Source organism: Anoplophora glabripennis, unplaced genomic scaffold (genome assembly GCF_000390285.2).
Source record: "Anoplophora glabripennis isolate ALB-LARVAE unplaced genomic scaffold, Agla_2.0 scaffold46, whole genome shotgun sequence".
In the NCBI taxonomy this organism is placed as follows: domain Eukaryota; kingdom Metazoa; phylum Arthropoda; class Insecta; order Coleoptera; family Cerambycidae; genus Anoplophora; species Anoplophora glabripennis.
This window is the reverse complement of record NW_019416736.1, coordinates 742,255-767,591: the sequence shown is the minus strand read 5'-3', so window position 1 is coordinate 767,591 and position 25,337 is coordinate 742,255. Positions and strand designations below refer to the sequence as shown.

At 31.0% G+C, this 25,337-nt stretch overlaps 1 protein-coding gene across 3 annotated transcripts in view; it reads right to left on the bottom strand.

Annotated features, from left to right (window-relative positions):
* Positions 1-25,337, bottom strand: part of LOC108904258 (huntingtin-interacting protein 1) — a 36,345-nt gene that overhangs the window by 4,871 nt on the left and 6,137 nt on the right. For all 3 annotated transcript variants that reach the window (XM_018706734.1, XM_018706735.1, XM_018706736.2), the window contains 7 exons: positions 10,276-10,697; positions 7,569-7,630; positions 7,231-7,505; positions 3,419-3,654; positions 2,983-3,161; positions 2,844-2,926; positions 2,624-2,785 (listed from right to left, as the gene is read on the bottom strand). In XM_018706734.1, the coding sequence (XP_018562250.1) occupies positions 2,624-2,785; positions 2,844-2,926; positions 2,983-3,161; positions 3,419-3,654; positions 7,231-7,505; positions 7,569-7,630; positions 10,276-10,697 (1,419 nt within the window). The remainder of the gene's footprint in view (positions 1-2,623; positions 2,786-2,843; positions 2,927-2,982; positions 3,162-3,418; positions 3,655-7,230; positions 7,506-7,568; positions 7,631-10,275; positions 10,698-25,337) is intronic.

Here is a 25,337-nt window from a genome sequence, read left to right as displayed (position 1 = left end):
TAAGTATTACTGTGGCTTCCATAATACTCTTATTATCGTGGTTTATTGTTTACATCAGCCTTATAGTCCAACCAAATTACACTTGAAGAAAAAAAATATTGTTACCTGGACTTTTATAAGTGGAAATGGTAAAAGGGCTAATAATAAACTTAAAAAAAATAAATAGGGGTGGTGGAAGGTTGATTTGGGGGGTTGAAAAGTTGTGGAAAATTGTAACTTGCCAGAAATCCCAATTTCTGGCAAAAGTTGACGTCAAACAAAAAAGTATCCAATACAAACGTTGTAGATCATGCAAAAATTTACAACTTTTGTAGACGTCACTTATTAAGATAACCTCAAAATTTCTGAGAAAAATGCGAAAAACAGGTTTTCTTCAGATTTTTCGTTTTTTATTTCTCATTTCCGCAAAAATAATTTAATTTTGACGAAACTTGGTGAAAGTATACCTTTCTGTGTTTTAAATAACCTCAAATTTTTTTAGATAAAAAAATCAAGAAGTTTCTGAGATATTCATTTTTTCTGGTCTGAAACACTTTTTTTCAAAGACAAATTCTACTTAGAATAATCATCGTACAGAGTTCCACCGGTAATCATTTTTAACGTTTTGACATATACTTTTTGGTGAAATAAAAAAATCTGTAATCACAATTCAAAAACATGCTCAAAAATACAAAAAAAAATAAAAAATTACTTGCAACAAAGAATTTTTCAGTAATTGTTAACAATTTGTTTAAATTTAAAAAAAATTCAAAAACTGATTACACCATTCAATTTTACGGAAAAAATAAAAAAACTGTTTCATTGTTTGACTCAAAACTTTGTATAGTATTGCTATAAACATAAGTTATTAAATAATAAAATAAATAATTTTTTTCCGTAGGATCGATTGGTGTACTTCCAAGATAAGGATGAGATAGCATTAGGATCTAGGAAACGGTAAGAGATATGGGGGTGGCCTTAGGGATATACCTAACAATATGCCGTTTAGAAAGTTTTAAAATTCTGGGTAGTTCCAGAGATATCAAAAAAAAAAAAAAAAACGAAATTTTGCAAAATTGTTTATTTTTTTCTGGCTTTATTTGAAAACGAATTTTAAAATAAATTGCATATTTACAGTGCCACTTTTTTCATACTATCCAATGGCATCAACATTTTTGCAATCCGACTATTCGTCTTTGAGACGCCATATCAGGTTAATTTTTTTAAATACATTGTTGCTATTTTTATGACAAAATCTAGTCATTTTTAATTCCGATATAGATGATATTACTATTCTCTTAAAAATAGCAGTGACGTATTTAAAAAAATTAACCTGATGATGGCGCCTCGAAGACGAAACGTCGGATTGCAAAAATGTTGACGCCATTGTATAGAGCGAAAAAAGTGGCATTGTAAATATGCAATTTATTTTAAAATTTATTTTCAAATAAAGCCAGAAAAAAAACTGTGCAAAATTTCGGGTTTTCGGGTTTCGCGTCAACAGTAGACTTTGCAGTTAATACTTTGTATTGCTGAAATCTCAAATCATCCAGAGATAATTTATCATTTGTGCATTTGTAATTCGATTTAGATGTTTATAGCAATACTGTACAAAAATAAAGTTTTGGGTCAAACAATGAGACACAGTTTTTTTTTGTATTTTTTTCAGTAGAATTGAATGGTGTAATCAGTTTTTGAATTTTTTTAATTTAAACAAATTATCAACAATTATTGAAAAATTCATTATTCCAAGTAATTTTTTATTTTATTGCATTTTTGAGCATGTTTTTGAACTGTGATTACAAATTTTTTTTATTTCGTCAAAAGTATAGGTCAAAACGAAAAAAATGATCACCGGCAGAACTCTGTACGATGATTTTTCTGAGTAGAATTGTTCTTTAAAAAAAAATGTTTCAGACTGGAAAAAAATTAATATCTCGGAAACTTCTTGAATTTTTTATCTAAAAAAATTTGTGGTTATTTAAGACACAGAAAGGTATACTTTCACCAAATTTCGTGAAAATTTAATTATTTTTGCCCAAATGAGAAATAAAAATCGAAAAATCAGAAAAAGCCCGTTTTTCGCATTTTTTTCGGAAATTTTGAGGTTATCTTAAAAAATTACCTCTGCAAAAGTTGTAGATTTTTGTACAATCCATAACTTTCGCCAGAAATCCCACTGATACAATTTTTCACAACTTTTCATCCCCCAAAGTCAACCCTCCGCCCCCCTGCTCACACATTTATTTTCTTTAGGTTTATTATAAGTCCTTTTTCCTTTTTTCCATTTCCACTTATAAAAGTCCAGGTAACAATTTTTTTTCTCCACTGTAATTTCTCCTGTAATTTGGTTGGACTATTATTTGAGCCACTATTATCAAGAATTAGGTTAGAAAAGATTAGGTTAGGTAACCCAACCTAACCTAACTAATCAACATAAGTTCCATTATATTAAGATTTGATAAAATCAGAATCAGATCATTTTGGATTTCCCTGTTATCTAAATATTGTAGTTTCTATTTATTCTTTTTTCAATTACCTCAAAATAACTTCGTATTCTTATTCAGTCAAAATTAAAGTCATTGCAAAAACTAGCATAATCGTAAGTTATATCGTTCTTCCATACAAACCCAAAGTTTCTTACCTCCGTTTCCATATTAAATAAGTCTTTATCTTTCTGCAAGTTAGAGAGTTCAGAGCTCTTCTGTTTCTCCGCTACAACCAGTCTTTCTCTCTCTTGCTCCACTTCGTTTAGCCTTTCTAAACTTTTCAGGGCACCAACCAGCTTCTTCTCCACTTCCGCTTTCTACACAAACAAAAACATAAATAAGCAATACTCGCTGTCCCCGATAATCCTCACTCACCTCCCTAATTTTCTGTATATGCTCGTCCCGTAATTTTACGTAAAGGTCCTTCAGTTTGTCGAACTTTTCATTTTTAACTTTTTCTGCGAAAGATTGCTATTAAAAATTTTCATCGATTAGTGCAAGTATAATGACTTACGTTCGGAATCTTGCGATTGAGCAACGGCAAACGACTGATTAAGTAGGTCCTCCTTGACTTGTCTTTCCTGAACTAATTCGCTGTCTTTGGTGGCAAGGTCAGTCTCCAGGTGACTAATCTTGTCTTGTAATTTGACCACGTCCCTTTCGTTTTTCGCCATTAGAGCGTTTACTTCGTGCCTTCACAAAGAAATTATAAACCACACTTGTCAAAATAATATGACAACTTTGAATGATTAAAAAGGTATCGTGATGTTTTTTCTGATAAATTTTCAGGTGAAACACCTGACCAAAATGTTAAAAAAATCAATGATACAAATGTTTAAATATAAATTTTCATTGAAAATTAGTGATTTGATAAAAAAATTGAAAACAAGTCAAAAATGGTAATCGTCTTGCTACTGGGGGGGAAAAAACGTCTTAAACTACAAACCAACCTCAATTTCTCGCATTGTGACCTCAGAAACTCCCTTTCGTTGATGATTTCCTGATGAGCTGCCGTAGTGAGGCTAATGTTTGTAGGATTGTGGTTTTCTATCGTAGAATCATCGGTTGTATCTATTAAACTACCTTCGTTAATGGGCTCTTCGTCTTGTTCCGGTTCCTGAGGCACGACGACCTCTTGAGTGACATAAGTTCTAAAATCGCCCATTATTAGAAAATTTGGCGGATTCTGGAACAGGTTTTTAAAACTTGGTTGATACACATACTGAACTGGATTTAAACGTTTATTAACAAAAATCAGAAATGTCAAATACTGTCAAATTTCAGGGAGGTAAAAGAAAGTGCTGAAAATCCCTACCAATAAAGCTAGTTTTAAAGTTAAAAAAATACATATTTCATCCTATTCCTTAAAGAATTTATTTCACAGGAAAATGAGTATCAAAATTTAATATACTCTAATTTTTTTTATTTTGTTAAATAATAAACTTTTTTCATTTTTCCAATACTGATAAGCAAATAAATTCTAAAAACTAATAATTTTATGACCGGCTTTTGATTAAATAATATTTATAAAATAGAACAAATAATGAATAAGCATAGAATAGCTATAATTTTTTATTTTTTCTGTTTACTAATTTTCCTGAAATTTCAAGTTTAAAATCAAAATTTTGAGTTTGAATTTGAAATTTGAAGTATAAAAGAAGTAATTTCAACTTTCATCTTGAAATTTCAACATGAAATTTTGAGTTCACACTTAAATAGGCCCATTCAGTGATATTTAATTTTAAACTTTTTCTTTCATTTTCTGATAGTATTTAACCACCTAATTATATCTTAAAAAAATTAGGTCAATAGGATTAATAATAAGTGATATATTTAATTCTGAATATGTAAGATCCTTAAAAAGGTCAACACTGCGAGAGAACAGCTAACGACGTCACAATACCGGCCACTCGGCGATCAAGTCGCGAGCAGACGGAGAGATGTGTAGATATTTGCTATACTTTTACCTATATTATACACCTGTATTTTTAAGTGTATAAATAGAGAGTGTATAAGAGATATACATCAAGTCTTGTTGAAATACATTTTTCACAAAACATATTTATTATAAACATAGAATGTCTTGGAATATCTAAATACATTTTGGGATTTTTCTCAATGACGTAAATGGTTCGCTTTTCTACATTTTCTTTTGCCTTCCATTTTGTGTACAAATGTATCCAACGTACTAGACTCGGTACTTGTGGATGTATGCGACGACGTGTATGTGCGAGCAACTCAGAACCACCCTTGTTTTTCTTTGGTTGCCCGTCTAGGGGGTTGTAAAATATTATTATTTAAATAAATTGCTTATAGGTGCCTCTCGCAACGTATTTCTAAATTTTTGTGGACGGGAACGTTTAGATGGGGTAGAATTTTTTTTTTCAACATAAATTTGAAAATTGTGCTCTAAATGTTTAAATAATAATATTTATAACCCCTTAGACGAGCAACCAAAGAAAAACGAGGGTGGTTCTGAGTTGCTTATAGGTCCCTCTCGCCGACGTATTTCGAAATTTTTGTGAACACGAAGATTTAGATAGGGTAGAATTTTTTTTCCGGCATAAAGTTGAAAATTGTTTCTAAATGTTCAAATAATAATATTTTACAACCCCCTAGACGTGCAACCAAAGAAAAACGAAGGTGGTATTGAGTTGCATACCGTGGCTGGAGAAACCATGGATAACATCACACAAACTTTTCATTTTTCGGTAATGAAATAAATATTTTATTCGGAGTCGATCCTGAGGTACTTTTGCAGCCTAGAACTATTCAATATTTGTACAATCCTCGGTTTCGACCCATTTAGACATAAAAACAATGATTAAGGAAACTGCCAAGCGAACCACACACCGTATGTATTAACACAGAATGGGATGAGAGCGAGCGGAGTGTTCTGCTAGTCGCCCGTACCGATATTATGACGTCAGCAATGGTTGCTCAACGTTTTTCCGCGCTCTGTTTTCATTAATTTATTTCACACATTTCTCGTTGAAACAAAAAATTGATTTTTGGCATATTAAGTAATTAAAGGGTAAACTTTTGAAATATGCAATAAAAAAATTTTACTGAATGGGCCTATTCTAATCTGAACTCAAAACATCTGAAATTGCTAGTTTAAAATTGAAAATTTTGTTTAAATACAAAATTTGAATTAGTTCAGAAGGTATCTGTTTCAAAAGTTCATATTTGGGTGAATCATATATCCACAGAGATTTTTGGCTTTTTGGCTTTCAAATATCACTAGAAATGACAATTTTTCTATGCGCATAAAAAAAACGTGGGCTTAACATTTGGCGGCAAAATATGTTAAAAAAATTCGAAAAATGTCATATTTTTCTTCCTATTTAATTATGTATCTTTTCAAGAGTTGATTTTAGGCAAAAATGGAAGAGGAAAAAAATGTTTGTAATTAAATTTTTTTACAAAATATGACCTGCTTTAAAAAATTTGATTTGATTGAATATTCACAAAGTTATTCTAATTGTTTATAAGTACAAAAATTCGACCAATGTTTAAACAAGCGCCAGAGCTCTCCTAATTGACGGATTCGAATTTTTCAAAAAAAGCTTGAAAGCTTGAGAGCCCTTCTATATGTGATTAAATTTTCAAGTATCTAAGGGTCTTGTTTTTTGCTGTGCAAAATTTTGAAAATTTGCAAAATCTGGATTGCAAAATCTATTGAATCGATTTTGATGAAATTTGGTGTGATGATTCTACATAATATTAAGTTTTCTTGAGCCAAGTATAAAAGTCCTATACCCAATTTAAAGACCCCAAAAAAATTCCCTAACACGTAATGTTTTTTAACCTCATTTTTGGCGATTTTTTCGATTTTTACACTAATAATCATGATTCATTCCATTTGTAACTAGTCATATTTGTAAAAAATTTAATTACAAACATTTTTTTCCTCTTCTATTTTCGCCTAAAATCTACTCTTGAAAAGATACATAATTATATAGGAACAAAAATATGACATTTTTCGATATTTTTTAACATATTGTGCCGCCAAATGTTAAGCCCACGTTTTTTTTTATGCGCATAGAAAAAATTTCATTTCTAGTGATATTTGAAAGCCAAGAAGCCAAAAATCTCCGTGGATATACGATTCACCTAAACCAAAACATATATCGCCTAGTCTAAATACGGACATAAAATTTCAAATCTGAAGTTTAACAAAATTTAAGTATTAATTCAAAATTTCTAGTCTGAATTTGAAATTTCGAGTTTAAAACATGACATTTCCAAATATATTCATAAAATTTCAAGTTTGAACCCAAACTCAATTTAAGTTTGATGAAAAAACACGAAATTTAGATTCAAACATGAAATTCGATGTAGGTACAAAAAAAAATCACATTTAAACTCGAACTCTCAATTTGAAATATGACAAAATTTAAGTATGAATTCAAAATTTCTAGTTTTAAAACAGAAAATTTCGACTTTAAGCACCAAACTTAACTTATGCTCTAAATTTCAAGTTTGACCTCGATTTCTTGTTTTAAACTGTGTTTGAAGCTCGAAATTTCAGGTTCAAACTCTAAAGTTCCAATTCAAAATTTGGAAAATAAAAAAAATATATGAACCTTCTAAACATTCTCACATTTTTTTCTATATTATTGTTGTTATTTTTACTATTTACAACCACTTATTAACTGTACCATTAAACAAAAAAAAACTCAAATAAATAGTGGTGCTCCTTTTATTAGTAAATACTTTTTTTCCAAAATTTAAACACGATTTACTAACAAATTCTTACCTCTGGTAAAGGGGGAATAGCGATGAGATCTCTGAAATAATGCAGATTACTCGTACTTTCATAAAACTTCTTTAGCGCCTTGAATTGCTTGAGAAACCGATCTCTGTGCCCTGCTAAAATATCCGGAGGTAAGGTCATGTGTAACTTAAACATAATTTTTACACAATAATCATACAATTTCGATGCATCTTGTATGCAGGGTATTAAGGGGGCCAGTCGACACTGCCCTGCGTTAGTCATGGAATTCGATCGTGCCATATTAAGTGAACCAAACACTGCAAATTTCAGTATGGTTACAAGTGATATTATCTGACGGTAAGGTTATTACATTGTTTTACCTGCTTCTTGTAAGTCCAGGATGTGGTCGAGGTAGTCGAACATCTCCACTGTCATTTCGAAGCTTGAAAAGTCAATCGGAATTAAACAATGTTGAAGAAATTTATTGGTGCAGACATTTAAAAAAAAATTAGACTTTTCTCTAATCCATTTACTGTAAAATAGAGTCGTTTCCGTGATTGAAATTCAATGAAAATGTTTAAAATGGAAGGTGTGTAATTTTTAAGCAGTACGTGTAGAGCGTCAGCAGGACGCCGCCGGACGTATCAGCGTTCCAGGAAGGGTCTACGGCGGACTACTTACTGGCGCCGGCGGCCAGATGCGTACCCATATACCTCCACAGACAGGGGACTCTCCAGCAAACAATCGAACCGACACCACGTCCTTTTCTTAGTTTTCAATAAAATACTTTATTATTACCGTTGAGAGAGCGTTTTATTCTTGCTGTACAGCGAGAGCAACCCTCAGGTGTTTATAACAAACAAAAAGTGAGAGCATATTCAGAATTGCAGTCTATAGAGAATTATGTCATCTGCAGCCCTGGCATTTTGTCTACTTTCACCGTACATCAATAGTATTATCGACCAAGTCATGATTATTCTAACCATTAATAAAAATAACACTCGAGTACTACACTATTGGAAAAAATTAAGGAATAAAAAAAATCTAAATTTTCGGCGATTTTTCAAATGGCTGTATCTTTGATAAAAATGGTCGTATTGGAGTAAAAAAAAGCAATTTGAAGCTTGAAGTTTCTAATTTTTGGATCTTGCAAAAAAAATTTTTCAAGTAACACGTATCGCGCAGTCTTAACGAATATCATGAAAAAAAATGTTTCGAAATTTTTTTCGATCTTAAACTTGTATAATATATTGTTAGCACAGAAAAAATGTAAATTGTAGAAGGATTACCTTTAATTTTAAATCTCCTGAAAAATTCATCAGTTTTTGTACTGATTTTTTTTCCAAAAAGTGAATTAACAGTTTTATTTTGATCATAACTGTTAATTTTTATGTTAATGACAAAGTCAAGCAAATTTTAAAGATTTTTTAAATACTTAAAAAAATGTTCTGTGCATTTTTCTTGAAAAATATAATTTTTTTAGTTATTTTACATTAAATGCCAATTTAGTTTCTGGCAGACATGAAATTATCTTCAACCAGCCGTATCTCAGCACCTATTGCATCTACATAAATGAAAAAAACTCTGTTTTTCTTTTTCTATAAGCTTCACTTTTTTCGTGATGTTTTTTTTTCATAGAATGTCTGTTTTCAGAGTTATTCGAGAAAAAACTACTGAAAAACGTCTTTCTTTAAATAAAAAATGTACATTTTCAATCACCAATAAAATATTGACTTATTGTAAATGTTCATAAGAATTTATTGCTTAAAATTGATTTCTTTATCGATTCCTGGGGTTATTTTCAATATTTTATTTTCCACCCCCTAGAAGGAGTATTAGGAAGTTTCATAACATTACATTGGTAAATCTGACAACAAAGGCCAATAATAAAGGCTAATTGCTTAAGTGTAAATCTATAGCATACTAAATTTAATTGCAATGATATGTCAATGCAAAAATAATACATTTTAAATAAAAAATGGAAAAATTTGGAAACGACCCTATTTTAAAGCAAATTTTTTGTTGGAATTTTCTGGAGATTTATCATATAAACATTAAAAAAATATACACAAATTTTAATGAAGTCTAAATGCTTCCTAGTACAAAAAGTGATATGTTCTTTCAGATCTAAATCAAATTTGTGTTTATTTTTTTAATATTTATTACTATTACATAACTGTTTATTAGGGTGATAAAAAAAAAAACGATTTTTTTTCGTGTCTCTTGTGAAAATATGTTAGTTTATCACGTTTTAAGAGCCCCCTCAAAAAATCTGCTCAAAAAAATTTGTTTAGAGGTCTCTCTAGATTTTTTAAAATTTCCAAAATTGTCAAAAATTAAATTTTTTTTATTTTTTTTCTCGTTATTTTATCATTTTCTATGTTGAAAAGTTAAAATAATTATGAGTGACCTTTAGAAATTAAAATATCGATTTGAAATATTCAGAATCGAGATTTTTTTCAACGTAGAAAATGATAAAATAACGAGAAAAAAAATAATTTTTTATTTTTAAAAATCTTGAGCGACCTCTAAAAATTTTTTTTTGAGCTGATTTTTTGAGGGGGCTCTTAAAAAAATGATAAACTAACATATTATCACAAGACAAGAAAAAAAAATTATCGTTTTTTTTGGGCCACCCTACTATTTATATATTACTCTTTTGAAGCTGGGCAAAATTCTGTAGTATTAGTTTTGAACCAGATATTTAACAGAAAATCTTTTATTATAGGATACTACTTAAAACTTTAGATATTAAAACATTACACAGAGATTAATAATTTCCAAGGATTCAAGTTCTCAGAGTAATTTGAAACACATATTTCACCGTTCAACAAAATAGTCACCTCTTTTCCAAAATTTTGGCTGAACCCATTGAAATATATGAGTATAAGTGAGTTACTGAGTAAACGTGGATCCTTGTTGACTACAAACCCTTGATATCTTTTAAACACAAGGGTTTATTTCATTAATTTTTCTAAATTTTAAAAAATACCCAACAAATTAAGAAAAAAAAAACGAAAACTACGCCTAAAATGAATAACTTCATACAACATAGAAAACAATTATATCAAAAACAAAGGCACTTACTAATTGTTAATGTCGTTGCCCGCGATGCTTTCCAGTTCTTCCGCAGTGACACCCAGGTGTCCGGGAAACCTGGGATTCCTCCTGTGAAACTCCAGTTTATTTATCAACAGCGAAGTGTACAGTCTTATCATCTTCCCGTAACCTTCCTTCAGGTGACCCCACAGCTTCCCGATCTCGTCCAGATCCTTCCTATGCCTCTGGCTGTCGACCAGACACAAGGGGTGACCTTCCCTGAGTATTTTGTGTACGACGTGACACAACTTCCATGCCACTATCCTGTCGTCCATGGCGGGTAAACGTAAGGCATAAGCCCAGAACGTTTTGGCACTCTGGGTGTGGAAAGTGCCGATGATCGCTGAACGGACATGCTTCTGCTTGACTGGGGTCTCGTGGCTGTTTATCGCCTTTTGAAGGGCCTGGGCCTGAAATAATCAATAAAGGAGAATATTGTAGTGCTGAAATTATAATGGTGCAATATACTAAGACACTCTGTATTAACTATTATTTAAGACTGTATTAACTATTTTTTAAGATTTAAAAACACGTAGAATTACACATCAAATTGTCTTTTTACGTAAAATACTGAACAACTTAATTGATTGCACCTGGTTACTGAACAAAATTCAGATCAAAGTTCCTAGGCTTTCTTCTCGTGAAAATAATATATTTAAGTTCCCCACTGTAAGAACTAACGTTACGAAAGCATCTCCTTTATATCAGATGACTGTCAACTATTGCAATGTTGAGGACAGGTTAGATATATTTTTTTGCACTATTAATGAAATTAAAAAGCGCATTCGTTACTGTTAATTTATAGTTGTAATAGTTTATTTTTGTTTTTACTAAACTTCTGCAAAAAATTAAGGGAGCAAAAAAATTTTTCGAATATTTAGTGATTTTTCAGAATGCTGTATCTCAGTTAAAAATGATCGTGTCAAGGTTTTAAAAAAAGCATTTTAAAGCGCCGAATGTCTAGTTTCCAGATTTCTTTGCTCGAAATTTTTAGGAGCGACAGTAATCGCGAAATTCTAAGAAATAAGACTAACAAAATTTTTTTTCAATTTTTTGCGTTTTTTCCTCGGTCCACGGGCTTGGAAAAATTTTTTACACAAAAATCATGATATGGACTTGATACCTGTTCATTCAGCTTTAATTTCTTTTTTTTTAATTTTTCTTTACGTTAATTTGACCCGGAGATATTCGACTACGAATACAAAAGTATCCTTTTGGCTTTAACCATCAATATCTCAGCAACTAATGATCAGACAGAAAATTGACGGGCAGTTTCGAAATCTCGAATAAATTTCCTACAAGACTATATAGCGTTCTTGGAAGAAAAAAATTTTCTTTCATCCTCGACATTAACTTGAAAAAAGTGAAAAAAAGTGACTTGTTTCGCTAAGTCGACCGCATCTTTGCTAATATCGATGCAGAGTCTAATGCTTGTACCAATTTTTACACCTCGATGTACCCCCAAAAGCTCCGTAAATAGGCAGATCGATCTATCGAACGGTTTTTCCGGACCGCTTAATCAAATTTTCAGAAAAATTTAAAGGAGGCAAATTTACATTTCTGAGCGCCCTGTAACGTTCGTAAAAATGAAAAATTTGATTTTTTTTCAATTCTTTCACAATTGTGCATTTTTTCTCATTGAATTTGAAAAAAAAATTAATTTTTGAAAATTTTTTTTTTATTATTTTTGAACATTTTTTGAAAATTTACTCTTTTTTATTTTTTAACAACTCAAGATAAAAATATTGAGTCATTTTTGAAGCGATGTACTCTTTCCGTACCGTAATTTCCCTTATTTTGAATTAACAAAATTGATTAAAAGTTGATATATAAAATAAAAATGATAAATGCCGTCTAGGCATGACAAAAATTAAAAAAATTAAAATAGAATTACAAAAAATATTGTTAGTTTTGAGAAAAACTGTTGGTTGGTTCCTTTGAATCAAAGATAGTTTTTAAAAAACCTGTTTTTTCACACTTGTTAGCTTCGTAAGAAAGTTTAAGATAATACGCACTATTTTTTCGCATATCGAGGACTACACCAATCTTGGGGGTATAAACTTTTAATCGTTTTATTGGAGATTTCGAAACTGCCCGTCAATTTTCTGTCTGATCATTAGTTGCCGAGATATCGATGGTTAAAGCCAAAAGGATGCTTTTGTATTCTTAGTCGAATATCTCCGCGTCAAATTAACGTAGAGAAAAATTTAAAAAAAGAAATTAAAGCTGAATGAACAGGCTATCAAGTCCATATCATGATTTTTGTGTAAAAAATTTTCCAAGCCCGTGGACCGAGAAAAAAAACGCAAAAAATTGAAAAAAATTTTTTTAGTCTTATTTCTTAGAATTTCGCGATGACTGTCGCTCCTAAAAATTTTGAGGTAAGAAATCTGGAAACTAGACACTCGGCGCTTTAAAATGCTTTTTTTAAAACCTTGACACGATCATTTTTAACTGAGATACAGCATTCTGAAAAATCACTAAATATTCGAAAAATTTTTTTGCTCCCTTAATTTTTTGCAGAAGTTTATTTTATTGATTCGTATCTATCTATATGTATAAGTGTATGTGTGTGTGCATATGTATTTATTTATTTTATATCTACTATAGTTTTGCTGGTCTAATATATATTTTTCTGTGTGTATATGTATGTATATTATATTATGTCTACTATATTTTGTGCTAATATATTGCCATGTTCAATTATTATCATTAATTCTATTTATTGACATTATATTTTCGAATGCGTTGTGTGTTGTATTATTACATTGGTTTTCTATCGTGTAACTGGGCATTTGCCTGTTGGATATGTAGGGAAATAAATAAAATAAATAAATAAAAGATAAATAGGCCAAATACAGGATATCTCACTAGACATTAGATAAAGACTACCTCGATTTGAATTTTGAAAAATGGGTCAATAGTGTTTTCGGGCATACCCGTCTCAACTAAAATAATGGCGTCCACCTAACGCGTCCGGTTATACCGGAAGCTGACGTCACCTTCGTTATTTTAAATGGAACATCCAATTTATTATTGCAATTTTGGATTCTACGTTAATTTTTAGGTGAACTTTAATAAAGGTTTCCTATTCTTCAAGTTACCTTAATTCAAAAAGATGTGTATTTTACAATAATAATGTTAGAGCGATAAAATTTATAGGGGACATAACTAAAACTCTAAGCTTCCCTGTCATAATTTCACATGACTTAACTTCATACAAGGTGGTAGAAATTTAATGCCGAATTTAGTCAACTTTAAACCATCTTAAATCTCTGTGAAATTTTTAGTGGAACTTCAAATCAACCACCTAATCTGTCACCAGTTTATTGTTGTCAATTTAACACACACTGAATGTTTATTTGAGTATTATTTATTGTTAAAGAATGGAAAACGTTAACATTTATTCAAATGCTGACATTTTAAATTTATTATTTATTCATCGAGAGTGTCACAGGATAATAAATAGGTCTTTCAGGGTATTTAATGAGAGATATCCTCATATACCACCAATGAGTAGACACATTTTACGAAGAATTTTCAAAAATCAATTAGAACATGGTCGAATTTCTGCACATAGAATTTTGCCAAAGTCGGTAACTTTAGATGAAGGGAACATCGTCAATGTTTTGGCATATTTTCATACTTACCCTGAATCATCAGTTCGTGCTGCTGAACAGGATTTGGGCATTTCAAAAACCTCCATCCAAAAGATTTTTGAAAACTAATGGTCAGCATCCATTTAGATTCAATTTTGTACCTGCACATCACGCTGAAAGACGAACCCAATTCTGTGAAATTATTTTTACGCGAACACAAGAAGATTCAGAGTTTTTACGCAAAATCATTTGCACAAATGAGTCAAAATTTAGTAACGAAGGTATATTTAATAGACACAATAGACACTTTTGGGCATCAGAAAATCCACATGTCACGAAAGAAAACCTAGTTGCTCGTATAAGAGATGCCTTTGAAACTTTACCTGCTGCCTAAATATCCGGAGCTGTTACAGATGGGGTAACAAGAAGGATACATAACTGTTTACAAGTAGATGGCGGTCACTTCGAGCAAATTAATTAAATTTTTGAAAATAATTAATATTCGTATTCGCTTACAAATTCGCTTCTCACTTTACTCGGTTTTTACGTCAACTTCCGGTATAACCGGAAGTGTTAGGTGGGCGCCATTATTTTAGTTAAGAAGGGCATGCCCGAAAAAACTATTTACCAAATTTTCAAAATTAAAATCGCAGTAGTCTGAATTATAGGCATTAATTACAATATTTGCGCGTTATTTCTGAGTCACTGTCATCATCGTCATGAACTATAAACGATTTGCTTGCATCCTTGTTTGAATGAGTAACATGAATGGATTATCCAAATATGGTGATTTATTAAGAATACATATGTACATATCTCAAGGATACAAATGTATACAGTAAACACAGTGTATCGATTTAGCAAACATCCCCGGTATTTTCTCAACTGCTAAGCTTAGATGATGGGTTGACAGCAATTAAATAGATAAATTTGTAATTACACTAAACCTATTAGCTATGATTCATAAGTAACGTAATCTGTAACACTCACAAATTGATGTAGACTTAAAAACAACATTGCAAAATAAAAATATCGTAATTTTGAGTCTACATATATTATTTGCTCACAACGAACCAACTTTTTTTTTTTATTTTTATATTTACTTATTACCTAACTGAAATGAATGAAAAATCAAAACCAAGGTGATTTAGCATTCGTACTAGGGGGAATTTAAATAGTCAATAAATTACTTTAATTTATTACGGGTCCAATTTCAAGACAATTAACTTCCCTTGCATACATTTTAGATTTCACTTTTTTAAATTTGAAATTAATTTTGACTTGTACAACGTATTTTTTCTGTTTAGATAATTGTTTAAATACTTTCAATTATCCCCATCAATCAAGTAATTCACTTACACATTTTTAAAGAATTTTAACGACGTACTTAAAATTCAGTGAAACACAAATACACATATTTCCAATTAGAGGTAAATTCGTTTTAACAAATATATGGAAAAACTGTTAAATATTAATAATACAAACAAAGCATTATCTAGCTTTCCATTAACATAATTAAACACCTGGTGTGTTAACAAATTATGTACCTACTTAAGCACTCAGATAATATAGGCGTATTAGGTAACAAATCTGGATGTCGTGGTGAGAAATATGGATAGAATACCTATCTACAAAGGACATTTTTTTCCGTATGATCAGTAAGTAACTAAATCGAATTATTTTGTTTTATGAAGAAAAGAAAAATAAGAACTAGAACTCTTAGGAATTCGAATAGAAATGAGTCATTGCTATCGAAGTTATAAAGGATGAATGGGTTGGTTTTAGTCTAGAGCTACAGTAATAAGTAGGTATAAGAATCAGTGGACTGGAAAAAACCAGAACACCGAAAAACGAAACAAGAAAAAAGTTCTCTTGAATTTGGACCATTAAATAAGAATTAATTATATACGAGTAAAAGAACTAAAAATATTTTAAACTAGGTAACAAAAGTTAGATATAAGGCATAAATATTTTGTATTTCATGTTTCGTGATAATTTTATTTATGAAACGTAGGTCGAAATATGCTTCATTTTCGAGATACAGTGTTTAAATTTTAATTTTTTATTTATTTTTATTAATTACTTCAGAGATTTAAAGATATTGACTCGAAATTTGATGGTTGCATTTTATTTAGAAATATTGATAGCAACCTACTAGATAGTGTATCAATAGAAATTAAAAATACATAACTTGCAATAAAATATGTTTTATTTTTTTCCTCAAAAACGGTGCATCCTACGAAAAAAATTGAAGGGGCCAATTTCATTCAGAATTGATGGCGGTTTCTAAAAAAATATATCAAAACGGGAAAAGTCAGTGGCGTACCATTTTTTTTATTAAAAAATATTGTGGCATTCTCGCACAAACGCCCCTAAAAATGCACATTTATCCCTCCAAAGCGTTTTTTAAATTCCGGGTCAATATCTTTAAAACTCTTTGAAATAATTAATAAAATTAAGTAAATAAAATTTAAACGCTCTGTATCTCGGAAACGAAGCATATTTCGACCAACGTTTATATGAACTTTTTTTTCTCAAAATAACTTCGTCCACAATACCCCCTAAAATATTTCGCATTTATTTATAACACCCTGTAGAAACATATATTCTCAGTAGACGTAATATACTAAGAAATATACGTGTCTACACAAGGTGTTTCAAAAAATATACCCCTGGGTTAAAGAATAGCCAAAATAGAGCGAAAATTTCGCAAAGTGCGCCCTAAACTTAAAATTACAATTACGACCTTCTTAAGTACGAAAAATAATTAAGCGGCGCCTAATATCATATTATCCATGGTAAAAAAATATTGCTTAGCCCATGAGTTGGACTGAAACGAAACGTCAATGTCTAATAACTGATAAAACCCATTACTTTACCTCCTAGATCGTCTGATCTTAACCCAATTGATTTTTGACCATTGGAAACTGCAGTTTATTGGATTTGCGCTTCTTAAATTTAGTCCTTTCTTGTGATTACGATATAGCACTCTTTCTTGTTTTCGCTGAAATGTCACTTCAATTTTACAAACAGTCTTTTCGAAATAAAAATTCAACTTTACTCCTAGGAAAGCCTAATATGCTTCGAATTATTTTATCGATAAAGTTGAAGCATTTCTTGTTCACCTTCGTGTGGGTATGGCATTTTTAGTCCTTTAAACTTTGACATCGACGAAATTTAATTAAACTATCTATTATCACTTTTTTTTGTAAAAGCGGATAATTTTGTATTTCGATAAAAACAAAAAAAATACAATGTGGTACACATAATAGATAGATATGATACGACTGCATATTCGAATTCCTCAAAAAAAAAAGTGTAATGTAATGGTATTGGAGTTTAAAAAAGTCGGGAATTATTTGGTATAGCCCAAAACGCGCAAAAGCTCACAATATTTTTCCTATTTCCATATATTCGAGGGGCTGAACAAACACGAATCTGAAGTCAGTTTTGTACGGTCAATTTTAATTTTTCAGAAAAAAAAAACTATAATTATAACCTAAGTGATGGTTTGGAGCGTTAACAGTAAATTCAACTCACTGATGTGCATTTAATTGTTTATTGCTTAGATCTAGTTAAGCTCTTGCGAATTAACAATTTATATTATTTCATTTTACACAGTGAGTAATTTTATTTCATAGAGCAAGCAGTGCAATATAACAGTATTGTTTTACAAAAATATAGTAATAGTAATACTGATAAAATTATATATGAGGTTTATTGAGAGATTAATATTACTCCAGTATACACAAACACACAACACTCGAATCATCACTATGCAGGCAGCAAAAAGTAAAACACATATAATTAGAAATCTAATAATTTCCGGTAAACATATTTCAGAAATTTAAAGGAGAAAATATATCTATTGTCTGTCAATATATATTTATATATTGACAGACAAATTTTTACACAAAGTTAGGTCAGATTTTTTTTATATGTAGTAGAACCAGAGCCCCCCCCCCTGCCCGCTCAGCCAGGATCAAGAAACGAAGACAACGACACACACACACACACATACACACCCCCATACCCTCCTACCCCTCCCCTCCCGTGCTAGCCTAAGAGCCACCTTAGCAAAGCGCATCCCAGGCTGCATAGCCGCACTGCCCTACCCAACCATACCACACATAAATATGACACCACCCCCGGGGTTTATACAGACGAGTCGGCGAAGCAAGAAGAGCGCCAGAAGAAAGGGCCCTAGCCGGCGGGGCCTAGCCAGGGCAAAAGGAGGTCTCACAAAGCGCCTACACCGGCCGCATTTGCGGTCGGGGTAGACGACGGATGGGGCCCACCTACGAAGGCTGTCCAGGCCTACACGAGATGAGGCAGGATAAAGAGGGATAATCCCCCTCGATCCCAAATCATTGAGGCCAATTTCTAGCCATGGAATAATGGCGCGGGTAGAACCAGAGCGAGTATAATATTTACAAGTATTTTATTCTATACGAGTAGATAAATTTCTTTATAAAATTATATTAGGTCTAATTAAGTAAGTCTATACAGGACGATTCAGTCATAATGTTATTAATTTTAAAGGAAGATAGAGAAAAATAAGTAGAATACGAATATGCGAAAAAAAAATTAAAACGCATTTCCGTTGAAAAAAAATGTTTAAATTAATATTGAACACCTTTTCCGACCGTTCCTGACCACCGACCCACAAAGCTTTATCGAGAGTGAATCTTGACCTACTGTATTATTTGGTCATTAAAATAGTTTTTACTGCGTTTTCAATGTGTGGTGAACGACAATGAATAAACTCATCTTTTTACCTAGACAGATGAATGTATAATTTTTATACATTTTAACTATTAACAAGTATTATTTATTTGTTAATAAAAACAAAAGTATAAGGATTGGCCAAACCATACATAAATATTTATATTCTTTTTACCAGATATAATTTTTAATCTATTTTCCATCCCTAGAAATAAATTTGCGTTACTTAGTAACCTTATTTCAGAGGATACCAGACAAATGATGGAGGGGGAACTCAGGAGACAGCATGAGGTATGAAGTCACGAAATGGCTGATAGACAAATATATTTTTCCTTTAAATTTCTGAAAATATATTTCCTTGGAATATTAGATCTTTCATTACGTGTGTTTTAAATGATATATGACTGTAATACTATACAATAATAAATCATTTAAAACACACGTAATTAAAGATCTAATAAAAATAAATTGTAAATAGCGATAGCTAAATACGGTAGAGTTGTATGAAATAGTAAGGGTCACCATTTTTATATTTTTTTTTACTCAAAAACTAGATTCAACCGCTCAAAACTTACTTTATATTCGAATTCGGCAGCCTCGAGAACGGGGTTGGGAAAAATTCTGTACAGATCCCGCTATACTAAAATCACTAAAAAAGAGTATTAATTAAAACAAACATTTTCAGTTTTTCGCTGATAACTTATTTTTATGGTGATCGTACAAATTACGCGACATAGAGGTATTATAAGGGCATCGACTTACTATTAGACAAACACGAACTTTATATTACCACGGCCCCCCTCTGCCTACGCCTATGGCTTCATAATCTGCACCGGTTCCACCGGCAGATACATAATCGCTCGGCAGGAGGATTATTGACACCGACACAACAAACAACGCCAGAGAAATATACCGGAGGAAGTTTATCCGGTGATATACTTTTAAGAGTGACTTCCGCTCCAAGCAACTGGCCGCCACTCGACAGACACAGACGTGGTGATGAACCCCGTTTTGTAATTGAATTAAACGTATGCGAATAAATAACAAATTCAGAGATGGGAAGCGTCACGGAATGAATGAAAAACACGTGGTGATGTGCATGTGGGAGATTTCTAGCTTATGAAACAAACTGGGCACAAAAATTAAGGGATATTAAAAAAATCCCAAATTTTTGGGCGATTTTTTTACTGCTTTCGTTTTAAATGTCAATTTAAAAATTATTTTAAAAAAGTAATGTATCTCATTTCACAAACCTTGAATATTTACCGAGTTTAAAAATTTTTAAACTAACCCAAAAACTCCTTTCTAGAAGTTCGAATTTTTTCCGATATTATGTTCTGAGTCGCACTAAATGACGTCACATCGCGTTCTTGATCACGTCACAAAATTGCAATTTTTACATCATTTTAAACGTTTACAATTAATTTGTAACATACAAGAAATTACTTTTTTGCTACTGTTGTTGCCCGTTATAGACTACAAATTTATGCAGTCCTAAAAGAAATTTAATTTTTATGTAAGTTGCCTGTTGTGGACAATGTGTTTTTCTGACGTTGTAAGACTTCAGTATATAAAGCTTCGACAAGGGACCAAAACTGATATTATTTAAATAATGGCGATAAGTACTTTCAAATTTTGATTTTGATTTTATTCCCTTTTACTTTACTTAGAACAAATATTTTCTAAATCTCTAACAAAAGCAATTGATACCTGATATACAGAGTGATTCCGTCACAATGTCATTAATTTTAACCAGATTTATGTATTTAATAATGCAGGTAAGTATATTTAATTTAAATGAGGATACTCATTCTTATAACACACGTCAAAAACATCACTTTCACTTGCCATTTACTAGAATAAATTTAATAAAAAATTCATCTTAATACATTGGACTAAAAATATTTAACAGGCTGCCTGAACATATAAAGTTTTACTTAAATATAAAACATTTCAAGAGAAATTTGAAAAATTATTTACATGATAAGTCTTTTTATTCCCTTTCTGATTATATGTAATCTGTGCGACTTTTATGGATGCTATCTTGGATTTTAACATAATTGTAGTGTATGTAGATATAGCAATTCTTATAATGTATATCCATTGGATGTAAACTGTACTGACTTTTATGGGTGTTGCCTATATTTTTATTTTTATTGTTTTTGTTGTCTCTATAACCTATATCAGTATTGACTATTCCTATACAATTGTAATATTGTCTTAACGGAAATAAATAAATTATTATGAGCCTAATAAAGACAGAAAAACGAAAAAAAAAAATTTGACTCGACATTTTAAAAAATAAACAAAATTGCCCCTTAACTCCCATTAATTCGGCGCTATACTTCGCAACAGAAAACGCGCCAGCGGATTATAGAGCGTTGAAGCGACACAGCTGATTTCCTCAGTCGTCTTGAATTTTGCAATTGGCTTCAAAATCAAAGTGCAGCGGATCCTAACTTTATTAACAAGGTGCTATGGACAGACGAGTGAGTTTTTTTAGCCGTACTGTCATTTTAAATAGGTAGATACGTACTACAAACTGAATAATTAATTGAACATAATACTAAAAACTCATATTCAATTATAAAACAGTGAAAATGTTAACAATATTAAAAATACTAAATTGTAATATCCTAACATTCGAAAACGATTAAGTATTATCTTTATACATTTGTTTTTATTAACAAATAATTAACATTTAAAATATCTTATTCATTCATGGATTCACTATGGATTAAGAACGTATTAAATGCTAGGTTAATTACCAATTATTATGGTCGGTCAAAATTCACTCTTGATAAACCTTTGTGAGTCAGCGGTCAAGAGCGGTCAGAAAAGGGATTTAAATAATGATTTGGAAATATTCTTTTTCAATGTAAATATGCTTTTTAAAAATTTTTGAAACGTGTATTCGTATTCTACTAATTTTTCCTTATCTTCCCAAAAAATTAATGATATTGAATCACCCTGTATATGTTTTTATTTTGTAATACTGATTGACATTAAAATGTCACAAAATTGCAATTTGAATTGTGTCTTGTCTCCCGTTCATTATCCTTATCAAAATTCTGAATTATTCACCATTCGGCATAGTCCTTCCCTGGCGTTCGAGGGCTATGGAAATTAATTTATAAAGCGTCGTATGTGTTATCAGCATCTAAATTTGCAAAAAGAAGTTTCAAATTATCTATTTCTGAAGGCCTGTAACTCATAATCGGTAACGGAGGCTCGTATAACAAAAATTATATATATGTGCTGAAATTGTTTTAAATCTACCTACTCACTTCCGAGTTTTTTACCACAGGACCCTGTGACACCCTGTGTATATGATTTTATCATTATAAAATAAGCTATAACTTATGTAAAGTACGACTCTATCATACGTGTTTTAATACTAACCCTAGTAAAGTCTTTCCGATCTCAATTGAAGAACCAAGAGGTTGGCAGTACCAGGTTCGGTCGCTGACGCAGTAACTCGGCATTGAAATATTTGAAAAAATTGTTCCCATTTTTATTCAGCAATACTCATATACAGGTCTAGTCGCCCAGTTGAAGAATGAGCGCGAGGACAAACGCGGCACAAACACAGCCACACTAGGCCACCTTGCCATAAATTCGGTTAACCAATGGCTTAGCAGTGCATTGCAGCAATGTGGAACTTGGTGTGAATCAGGTAATTTTAATTTATTATAGGCACCTTCTATTAATCATTCATATTATAATTGCGAAAGCGACAAATAACCGGGGTATTTTGTTTACTAATATTATCACAAAATGGCAATTTGGAGACCTGTTGAAACGGAACAAAAAGAAATTTGCCATCAATATAACAAAATTGTTTGAGGACATAAACAATTAAAATATATTGTTAGTCAATTGAACATATAATAGTTCAATGTTCAACTGACTTATACCAACTTACATGTAGAAATAATTTCATCAATTTGTTGGTGAGAATTTTCCACTTTTTGTATATTAGAAAAATTATAAAACTACTAAATGTACTTGAATATAAATCTGAAGGTAAGAAAGTAATAACTAATAATAATATTTTAAAAGTAGTAGTAGTATATTTCGACAATTCTACTTCTAACAATAATTACTGCGTACTTTTTCAGACTACACTAATTGTTTACAAGACGTATGCCTTTAACTAAGACGTGTTTATAAAAACACGTGTTCTGAAGATTAACATAAATTACTCACAATTAACAGCATCGACGAATTAGACAGAAGCAGAATGCTAAGTAGTTTTTAAAAATTAAAAAAAAAAATAGTTCAGGACTACTTATTTTTCTGTGAATAGATACAAATCACGTATTGTATTGTACAATGAGGAAATAACACAATGCCTCAAATTGTTCCCGTACACGAAATGCGGCTATAAAAACTTCATTACGGTCCAAAAGGGACTATTGTGCATAATATTGTAGTTTGGAATGTAATTTATTGCGGCTAAGACCGCGAAGTATAACGGGGAAATGAACCGAAGTGCATACAGAATTATTACGTAAATGGAAATTTTCTTCCATCGAGACTACACAATAATACGCATTGTATGAAATATTCCCCGTCTGGTAGATGATTCAGAATTATTTAATTCCACGAACCAAAACCGCAAACTACCAAATGAGTACATTATAATCAGATACACAGGGACTATTTTTAATTTGTAAGCACCAATTTTTGTATGGCATTTTTTTCATGTAGAAAGACGATATTTTTACCAACAGCTGCAAAGGAAATTTGGTAACAGCATAGTTATTATAAAACCGGTAAATTTACACCGTTTGCAAACAAAATGACTGCCGAATAGCGAGTACATAAAAAAAATTGTACATATTTAAATATTCCCGAATATTTACATGTAGGATAATTCTACTTACGTTAAAACGAGGATACATTCCTCTGAAGTTATGACTTTCGAATGCTTAGACTCCGAACCCGGTAAACAGTAAACACTTTAATAAAAATGTGTTTGCCCCCGAGTTGCTCACATCTTTGCAAAATTGTTTATACGCGCAAATAAGATAAATATTAATAATCAGACTATAATACATATAATAAAATAAGCGTACGCTTATTATTACCTGCTAGACTTAAAACCTCTTAAGGCGCATCCTTTTGTTAAAAAAGAATGACTGAAAAACCTATTTTTAGAAAAATCTTCCGTCAATAATGTAACGATTTTAATGTGAAGTTTAATGCGAAGTGAACAAGTAAACATATTAATTAGTGTAGCTTACTTGGAATTTCCTTCTCTATTCAAAGATTAAAAGCGAAACGCAAATTTTATTTCTTTCAATTCAATAGGCAAAATGACGTCGCAGAAATGAACAAGCAATAATCTGTTTTACGTTACGAACATATAAAATTTAAACTTTTTAATTATCAAATTATGGATTTATTACAAGCATTTTAAAAAATTTAATTTCATATTTCAATCAGTGTGGCTTGATAAATAAAAATTACGGTTACTATAACAACAATTATTATTTGTGTCGGTTTATTCATTTTAAACTTAGCTTTAAGATGCTAAATAAAAAATGCATTTATTTACAACTAAAGGGTATGCAGAGAATACCCACGTAGATATCCAAAAAGACTTCAACCTGCCCACGCAATCTTTAGTGCAGCATCATTTCGTAGACTTCGAGAAGAAGGTAACCCCGTTCCAAAAAAGGCCATTCGTTCTACTGAACTAAATGTACAGGGTTAGTCACTATAATCTGACAACATATTGTGAGTTTATTATTGAAATTACAAAAAAGTTTTTAATACAAAAGTTTGTACTAATTTTTATGAATTTTTATAATACAGTATTAAAAAAAAAACAATTGAATAATGGAAATCACTAAATTAAAGAAAAATTTTGTTTTAAAATGGAACATCCTATATATATTAGTGCATACTTAGCTTCGTTAAATTTTTCTCTTTTCAAAAATATATAATATGTTACTGTTTGATTCGGGACTTTTCGACATATTTCAGTTTAAAACTATTTTTGAAAATACAGGAGGAAAATTTATGTCTGACGGATCACAGTGGCTATGAACGAGGCACGAGGAACAAAAAATTTAACGAAGCTAAGTATGCACTAATATATATTTAAAAAACAATTTTTTCTTTAATATAGTGATTTCCGTTATTCAATTGTTTTTTCTAATACTGTATTATAAAAACTTTTGTATTAAAAACTTTTTTGTAATTTCAATAATTAACTCACAATAAGTTGTCAGAGATTATAGTGACTAACCCTGTACAGGTGGCTAACTCCCCATTATCTACTACAGTGTACTCTATAATAGAAATATACAGGGTGTAACTAAATAAGTGTAAAACATTTAAGGGGGTGATTCCTCATCGAAAAAAAGATAGGATCTTTCATATAAAGAAACTTCATTGGAGCATCCCTTGTTAAGATACAGCCCCTTAAAGGGGGTACATAAAATTTGTTTAACAATTTTTTTCACAAGCACTAAACAAGTTACAATATTGAAATTAACCTGACATTTTCTACTACCAAAAAGACACTTAGCCAGTAATTTATTTGGTTTACCCCATGGTTGTAAGGGGTGGAAAACGCAACCCCTAAAATTTATTTCCAACGTAATTTTTTGTCTTATTATTTTTTTACCATTTAAAAAATTATTTCCGATAGCCTGTTTCATTCTAAAAAAAAATGTCTCTTGAATTTTTTGCCCAAATTAAACCAGTTCGCAG